The 9,191-nt window shown below is 46.9% G+C and overlaps 1 protein-coding gene across 1 annotated transcript in view; it reads left to right on the forward strand.

The window, feature by feature from the left end:
* The window catches only part of reck (reversion-inducing-cysteine-rich protein with kazal motifs), a 38,187-nt gene that overhangs the window by 1,821 nt on the left and 27,175 nt on the right, over positions 1-9,191 (forward strand). The window contains exon 2 of the mRNA XM_034862202.1: positions 6,902-6,960. Coding sequence (XP_034718093.1) covers positions 6,902-6,960 — 59 coding nt within the window. The remainder of the gene's footprint in view (positions 1-6,901; positions 6,961-9,191) is intronic.

Below are 9,191 nucleotides of genomic sequence, written 5' to 3' on the forward strand. Positions count from 1 at the left end.
GACCAGCAGAGTGAAGGGCAGCCCCCTTTCTTCACATGTCCACAGCCGACCTAATTATAGTTCTGTGAACACAAGATGATTTCTTGGCTATCCCTTGGCTTAGTGATATCTGAATTGACTATGAAATCTGATGTTTTTCCTGTTTCTCCCGGACAGAGACATTACGGGTCAGCTCTTTGGTTCACAGCTTGTCTTTCTGGCCCAATGAGTTCAGTGGGTCCTGGCTGTGTCCCCCAGAAGGCAGCGTCCCTGTTTTTCCGGAGCCCCACGCAGTGTTGTTGGGTTCAGCTCTAGACCAAAATCCATGCTGCTCATTTAAACGATGCGACCGTTGGCAAAGCGATGTTAATTCATCTGCGAATAGTTTGCTGGAACAATGTTCCGCCTCTAAACAAACAGCGCGTTCTTAAAGAAGGCCGACCTCGTGCAATGGAAACCGGGTTCAGAACAGGTAATGCATGGTTTCATTCTAACGTGTAACACCCACTGAGGCTGCGCTAGGTGCTCCAGACCTGGTCACGAGGACATTCTCTGGAACTAGCCTTCTCCTCTCTGCTATGTCTTCTCTCGTACCTGCCCTTAAAGCTTGATTTATGCTTCTGTCGTAAATCTACTCCACGGCTACGTACATGGGGACATGGACCCAACGCCAGACTCTACGCTGTAGACTCACATTAACTACACGTTGGTCGGACGTGGCCTGGTAGCAACTCATTTTCCTGGTGGGGAGACATTTTGCTTCTCTCACTAGGACTCTAGACTCGCTCTGAAGACAATCACTGTCGCTCTCTCACTCGCTCTACCACACACACACACACACACACACACACACACACACGCCAACCCTGCTATTCTCTTAGAGAGGCCGACGCACACACCAACACACGAGTATAGACTTCAGGCCTCTGACGTAGGCTGCAGAGAAAGCTCTTCTACTGTACTACTGATGCTGGAACGTTAGCTTGGGTTAGCATGTAGCTAGCTATCAAGTCACTTCAGTTGATGTGACAGGACATGAATTTCCATCATAACAATAATAACAATAACAAATACTTTATTAATCCCACAAGGGGAAGTTGCATTTTACACTCTGTTGTAATTACACACAGGCCTGAACTACACACACATGCTCATACATGCAATAATGGAGAGATGCCAGAGTGGGGGTGGCTGCCAATGGAAAGGCGCCCTGAGCAGTGTGGGGTTCGGTGCCTTGCTCAAGAGCACCTTGGCAGTGTCCAGGAGGTGTGTGTGTGTGTGTGTGTGTGTTAGAGGCTCTACAGTAGCTGCTGTGTGAGTGGGATCAGTGTGAAGCTCTCCTGCATGTTGCTGCTGCCTGTAAGCCTGGGTTATCATGGAAAGGGTCCAGGTTCTTCTCTGGGGGGAAGTGGGGGGACACTGCGGGTCTGCCCCTCAACAAGTCTTTACTCTGACAGCCGACTCTACCAAAGGGGAAAAGGGGACTCAAACCTACATCAGGTTTCCAACAATGTTTTTCACTATTTAGGGTTTTTCTAGCACTCTTTAACTCAAGTCATCTTGGGTGAAGCTCTCTTCTTCTGCAGTGGTAAAATGGCTTTCTGACTGGAGATGCTGCTCATCTCGATGAACCAACTCTACGATTAACCAACTAATAATTACGTAATGGGTAGAAAACAAGCATCCGTTCGCTTTTTGAAATGCGGTGGAAATTTGCGATGCATTTGGATGGAGAGGACTGATGTCCCGGAGGAACAGTTGTCACCTTTGGTCTCACAAAGCCAGTTATGATGCGATGCCTGGAGACTTCCACCCCACTTCCACTTCCACCCCATGGAGGTGCATCACACTGAAATGCTTTTCCTCTAGTTGAATCCCCTCCTCTCTGCCTCTGCCCCCCCCCCCATCCCCACCCCCCCTCTGTGCCTTGCTGTATGTGGCCATATGCCCCTCATTATGTCATTTCCCATCACACAGGTCAGGTCTGCATCCTCCTTTGATTCATCTAAGTGAATATGAAATGAGCGTAAAGGACACACTACCATCTGGAGGTGTGTGTGTGTGTGTGTGTGTGTGTGTGTGTGTGTGTGTGTTACATCTGCTCTAGTATTCAGGCATCCTGGAGGATAGGATGGGTGTCTGGTGTGTCTGTTTGTTTGTTACCATACCACACAGTGCTTTGTGAGTCAATAACAACATTTTGAAATCAATTCTGGGATTAGCAAGCCAGGGCAAAGCTCTGAGGACAGGGGGGTGTCCCACTCCCGCGTAGTGGTCTCCTGATGAGCAGAGGCTACCGACTTTTTTATTTCTAAGGACTAGAAGAAGAAGAAAAAGGTAAACAACAGCTGAACTGGCGGCAGCGTCGTCAATGCTTGGATTTGATTGGATGACCTACTTGGTTGGATCACTCCTTTCATTCACCATAGAAGAAGTCATCTAAACCCAGTAAGTCTACCAGAGAGACCTGCAGTCACTCTGCGAGTCTTCCTTCAGGCTTCCTGTTTCCACTTTGTCGCGCTCTGCTGAATTAAAGGCACGCCCCCTGGACGCGCGGTCCACAGTGTGGCGCGCCAGCGAGCTCTGTGTCATTTTGACGTCACATTGGCGCGTACGCCCACACTCGGATGCTTCGACTGTAAAACGGCAACTAGAGTCCTGAGACCACGTTAGCGTCCATCACAGGAGAGCACTGACACAGAGCTGGAGGGCAGTCTGCCACATCGATACTTTGAATCCATGTTCCTTATTGTGTCACATGTCACCAAATGTCAGCAAATACTAACTTTTCCCCTCAGGGACACAGGAGGTGTGAAAGGAGACAGAAAGTGGGACAGCATAGTGTGTCTTCTAATCTACATGATGAATGAATATGCATAGGGACCAATGTGTTTTCCACTAAACCTCCTCTCTTTATGGCAAATCTCACTGAATCAATGCACAGGAAGTGACCTCTGACCTTCATCCATTACCCCCCCCCCCATGAGCGTGCAGTAGCTCTGAGGAATGCAGGAAGCAGTATTCCTACACACACTAACACACACCACTGCTGTTCATCTGTTCATCGTAGCCAGGGAAAGAGTCTGTGTTTTCTCTTTCATTTCAACGTTAGAAAGTGTTGTTAAGCCTGACACATGTGCCTGGCTGGACCTGCTAACACGTTTACAGGGTGAACGGGGTGGGGGGGGGGGGGCAGGTTTAGGGCCTGGCTTTTTTTTTCCCTGTCAAAAATATTTAATATGCACATGAATTATTAGCTTGTACAACCAATGGAGCTTTTGTAGCTATCTCCACCCCCCTCACACACACACACACACACACACAGGAAAGCCATTTTAAGAGAGAGGGGGAGCAGCAGCCGCTCACAGTCTGTTCACAGGTTAAAACTGTGATTGGTTTCTGAAGGAAATATCTTCCTGTAAGAGTCGCCTTGCTGTGATCCGGTCCAGCCTCAGTATTATTATGGTTGTGTAGTTTATTGCAGTGGGGATCAACAGACAGGAAACTTGGCTGTGGGTATTTTCTGGAATGTTAATGACGAACCATTCAGTATTGCTTTAACCAAATCAATTAGACTGTGGTTGGCCCTGAATCCCAGCTGTTTTTAAAGTGGTTATGGTGTAACTGAGTTCTTCTTATGGATTTAACTTTTCCATCGATGAACCAATAATATCGAAAGATGTTCCTTTGAGGCTGCCATACTGTGTGCTAATAAACAAACTAGTTAGTGTCATTTTAAATCCCACTTGCTTTAATAATCTGGGAAGTGTTTATTATCGTAGACTTTAATGGGCAGATGACAACTGTAGCATCCTACTGTAGCATGCTGCATCTCTCTCTCTCTCTCTCTCTCTCTCTCTCTCTCTCTCTCTCTCTCTCTCTAGGTCTCTCTTTAGGTGCTATCCGAGTTCAGATTTGGAGTTATGTGGAATTCTCATGCACTTTGATGGTTATTGCCATCACAAGATGTTTTTGTGTCAGGTGGGGAATGGTTTGGACGGGATGTTGTTTTTCTCACACACATGGCACAGAAAACTGACTGAGGTTTGTGGGTTGAAGCTGCGAGCTCTAGTTGACCGTCACGTGCTGAAACAAAATACTGTTAATGTGATTGGCAGGTGGGACTTTGTTTGAACACAGTTGATCCCCTAAGGTTTGAGTAACCCCCCCCCGTGGTTGGACCCCATGAGATCTCAGAGCTCATGCTGATGCTTCCCTTGTCTCTGGGAACATTTGTTTTCAGTCAGATAAAGGTCTCCATCATGGAAATGTTCCTGTGTGATGTTTGGCACCAGGAGCGTGAGAGAGTCTGTAACTGATGATATGAAGGAAGAAGAGTTATTAGTTTCCATCCAAATGTTTGAACAGTATTTGCAGGAAATGTGTGTTTCCATCCACAGATTTGGTACTAATTCTCTAGTCAGTTGCGACAAAAAATACACTAAACCCAATCAATCCCAACTCCTTTATTGTCCATTATTTCTATCAGTTATGATCCCACTTTGCTCTGGGATCCGGATTATTTGTCCATCCCCGTTATCCAGACCACTTCACATGGAGGACATTTGACTTTATTTCCTTTCCAAAGAACTTTGACCTGGAGCTTGATGTATGTACGGCCACGTATGGCAACATTGTTGATTGTTTGAGATAAATAAATAAAATAAATCATATATACAACATGATCTGTATAAGGATCCTGTCTTACCAAACATAAATAGAAAGTATGGCAAATCTTGTTCAAATTGTCTTTTTAAACTGCTTTAGTCTTTCTTCCACGCAGTCAGGAGATCAAGATCAAGTTCACGTTGCAGTCCCAGATGTTTAAATAGACACTAACCACAGTGTTCAGTAAATAAAAATGGGGGTCGACAGAGACTGAATGTGACAATGTGGGGGGGGTGGGGGGGGGGGGGGGGGGGGGGGGGGGGGGGGGGGGGGGGGGGGGGGGGGGGGGGGGGGGTTGTTGTGGCTGCTGAGCAGGAATGGGGCCAGCTCTCATTAGCAGCCGGCCGGGGGCCTCGTACTGTACACCCCCCCAATCCCCCTCAAATTATTATGTCGCCTGCCATTGTGTTTGTGTGTGTGTGTGTGTGTGTGTGTGTGTGTGTGTGTGTGTGTGTGTGTTAGAGGGAGGGGGTGGGAGTGAGAGTTCATTTTGTCCAGAAGGTACACCCAAAACGAACCAACAGAGCATTCAGCAATAGGCTGAAGATACGTTGATTGTCGGCCGTGCTAGTGGCTCGGGGGCTTAGCATATGAGTTAAGGGTAGGGGGTTAGGGCTAAGGGGGGGTTAGGGGTCAGGGCTTAGGTCGGTCCAACACAAATCTGCCATGACATTTGATATAGACTTCATAGTGCTGAGACGGTGAATCCTACTGACTTTAACTCTAGCTGACACGCTTGCTCTTAAATCTCAACCAATTACAGTTGTCAGTGTTTCCTTTGGAACATGAGGTTGCTTGGGTGGGGGGGTGGGGTCCACCAGTGGTGTTGGCAGAGTCAGAGATGCAAGGACAGTTCAGTTTACAGCAACGTCCAAAACAAATCCGGATAGTTTAGGAGAATCTGCTAGAGATTGATGAGGGCCCGGTGCTCCCGGTGCTACCGGTGCTCCTGGTACCAGGACACCCAGCCAGTGTCTTTGACCCTCAAGACAAACACAACAGAGAACAAACCCAAACGTTTGACTGGATTTTTTAATGTTGTGTTGTTACCAGTTGGTCCGGGGACCTGTTGCCTACCCAGGACAGGGGGACGTCCTTTCAGCTTTCCAGTGGGATTTGCAGGAGAGTTGGTTTGTACAGCCATGACATCCCAGTACTTTACACGCAAGCTCACAATCTTCGGAGATCTTCACGGATGCTTCTTGCACACGAGTCGGTCCTCAACGGTAGTGGTGAAGCCAGATAATTCCAGGACATGGTCTCCACCCGGGCTGAGACTTGGCTGAAGGTGGTCTGTGTGTCAGTCCCACTGCTGATCACCTCAGCAGCCAGCTTGGGGAAGCCTGCTTCTCTTTAGAGCATCAAAGATGAGTGTTACAGACCCAGTGATGGAATCCAGACACAATGAAGACAGACCACCGCAGGGGTTGCTCACGCGCTCACACACACACACACATTCAAGCACGCATGCACACAAACAATCTAGAGAGTTCCACATAAGGACAAGTGAGTACAGCAGAATGTAAGGCCTGCTCACTGTTCTCTCTCTCCCCCTCTCCCTCTCTCTCTCTCTCTCTCTCTCTCTCTCTCTCTCTCTCTCTCTCTCTCTCTCTCTCTCTCTCTCTCTCTCTCTCTCTGGACAAAAAGTACATTTTGCACCCTAATGCCGGGAACGTTATGACTGCTTTGTGAGGCCGCCAGCAGTGACCTCCGTGGGCTTCCCTGCCAGCTGTGTTTCATTATGCAGTGAATGCTCTGGCCCACTTGAGTAGGAGCCTGAAACTACCCCGCCCCCATTGCCCCCCCTTCTTCTGAATCATGACCCCAAGAGCTGGTGGATTCCACCCGACTAACCACGTCCTGAATCATGATTGGAATTTGGGGTGACCTATCCTTTTAAGCCTCAGATGAAAAAAAAAGCAGGAGGAGAGACAGAGCTGGTGCTCAGCGTCCCTGCGTTACAGAGTCATGTGACGTCCACATACAGGGACACTGAGCCAGCCTTCCTGGAACAGGAACCTGAACCTGGGCCGGGCCGTGTTTCATCTGTATGTTTATTCAAGATATGGGACAAGTACAGATTATTTGTATGGCTGATATAAAATGTTGTCTTTTCGGAGGATGATTAGATCTTCCACAGTGAGACACCGAGTCTGGAGGCTCTCCCCTGGTGTTCATCCTGTCACGATGCTGTGAACTGTAACCTAATGAACCGACCGCAGCATCACAACTCCCTCTGTGCATCTGTCTGCAGATCCCTCCTGCTGCCACCATGCTGTTGAGTTCTCGCCTTGCAAAGAAGCTTGTGACCAGGTATAAACACACACACACACACACACACACACACACATGCCCACTCCTCAGCCCATTATAGGCGGCCCATGAATAGAGGTTTTTGAAGGGGAGTGGTGCAAAGTGTTTTTTCTTTTGGTTCTTTGAAGTGCAGAAATAGTCTCAATCTGTTTCAATTGGGAGCAGGTGACGCTTCCCCCCCCCCTGTCTTCTGAAGCCTCCACGTCCTTCTTTATGGTTGTAAAAGAAGCTTTTCTCTGCAAAGAGTTTGAAGTGGGACAGAACTTATTGTGCTCTTATTGGCTGACATCACCACTTTGCTAGCAAAAAAAAGAAAGAAAACCGATAAAATCATTAAATGAAAAAGGAGGATGGAGACAAAGTAGTGTAGAAAGGGGGAGATGTCTAAAAAAAAAAAAGGTGGGGAGAGAAAGAGAGAGTGATATCATGCCACTTCTTAACTTTTTATATCTTGCTTTGTAGTTATGTTACTTTTATATACTTATCAAATAGCTCTGTTCTTACTCTATTTTTTACCTTGCGTTTGACTGTGAGCAACTGCAAGTGTGTGTGTGTTTGTGTGTGTGAGAGAGAGAGATTGTGCTGCTTTGGTACCTTTCAGTTAGAAAGGGAATAAAAAGTGGGTCACCAATGTCAGCACCTGGCCAACGAAGTATTATTGCTTATGGTAGTGCTTATGTGATATGAGGATTCAGGGTAACAGGGGTTTATACTGTATATATTAGTGTTTTTAATATATCGGCATGGTCCAAATGAAGTACACCAATCAGTTTCAACTTCAAGTATGCCTTCAGTCAGAACTTCCAGAGACACATCTCCGGTTGAGACTGATGTCTGTCCAAACCTGGGACCTACATTCCCCACAATGCACCACTGCCAGTAGATTCAGAGATGGACGTGTGTCCCGCTAGCAGCAGAGGTCTGCTCAGATCACGTCTTTCTAACTCCACTCCTCCACACATTCTTCCTCTTCAGACCTGTAGTCTTCAACCGACCTCACTGGGGGACATTTATCAGACACAGTCCCCCCGCCCCCTCTGGACACACTGAAGGCTTTTCACACAAGTATGTTTGAAATGAACTGGGTCCTCCCACAACCTCCAGTCTTACCAACAACTCGGACCTCTTCTGTTTTCTCCCCGTTACAAATCTAGTCTAAATCAAAGGGATTCTCTGTCTGTCTGTCGGTTAGGGTTGGGCGATAGGGCTTATACGTAATATCTCAATATTTGAGGCTATGTCGTGATGTACACCTCGATATCTTCCTATTTGCTTTAGAAGAACAATTGAACCTATTGCTGCGTGTGATCATACCAGCGAGATGGTTCTAGGGAACTCATCTGAACGCAGCTCGTACACGACTTCCACATCAGAATGTCCTGATATAGACTGAGTGACACTCTGAGCTGCTCTGCTGCCATTCTCATTCTCATTGGTCTTTGGATAAGCATTCTTTATTACTTACTTTAATTAATTATTCACACAATTGAAATTCAATTTCTCTCTGAAATACAGTTCGCAGGCAGTAGTTTTTCATTGTAATTTATCATTCATTTAATATCTTTATCATTTTATTCATTTAGTTTTCTGTTTATGTTTATTATTGACTGACTCTCCATAGATACTCTTTATCAAACAGGTAAAGACTGACTGAGTGACTTGTTGAACGAAGGTGAAGAGAGAGCCAGGCGGGGCCGGTATGCAGAATACAGCCTGAACCTCCAGCTGCACATAGAACAGCAGGAATAGCACACATCAGCTTATCTCATGAACTCGTTTTGATCCACTTACTGAACCTGGTACTGTTAAAAGCAAAGCTCTTCAACAGGGGTCTGGGGCCCCTAGGAGGTCCTTAGAGCCAATGCAGGGGGGCCTCCAAATTATTGTTACACTCTTGAGAAAACATTGAGAAAAAACAGATCCATCTTTTTCAAAGTTAGGGTCCTTGGTTTAAAACACATCAAAGATCCCTGCAACAAAGCACTTATGAACAGAATCAGCTGATTTAGACTTTTGTTCAAATATAAACCCCGCCGGCACGATTGTACTATTTCCTGACAGTCTGCATACAGCCTGAGGGGGTCTGACATACAGCCTGCTTGGCCCGTTGGTCTTCTGTTGCGTCAGAGAGACTTCTTCTTGGAATATCTGCCCCCAAATCACTGTGGCTCTGTTTGCTGTGGTGTTTCTGTCAGCGATGAAGGGGATGAGCAGCTGGAGACTAACTGATT

The sequence above is a fragment of the Etheostoma cragini genome, chromosome 22 (assembly GCF_013103735.1).
Source record: "Etheostoma cragini isolate CJK2018 chromosome 22, CSU_Ecrag_1.0, whole genome shotgun sequence".
Lineage (NCBI taxonomy): Eukaryota > Metazoa > Chordata > Actinopteri > Perciformes > Percidae > Etheostoma > Etheostoma cragini.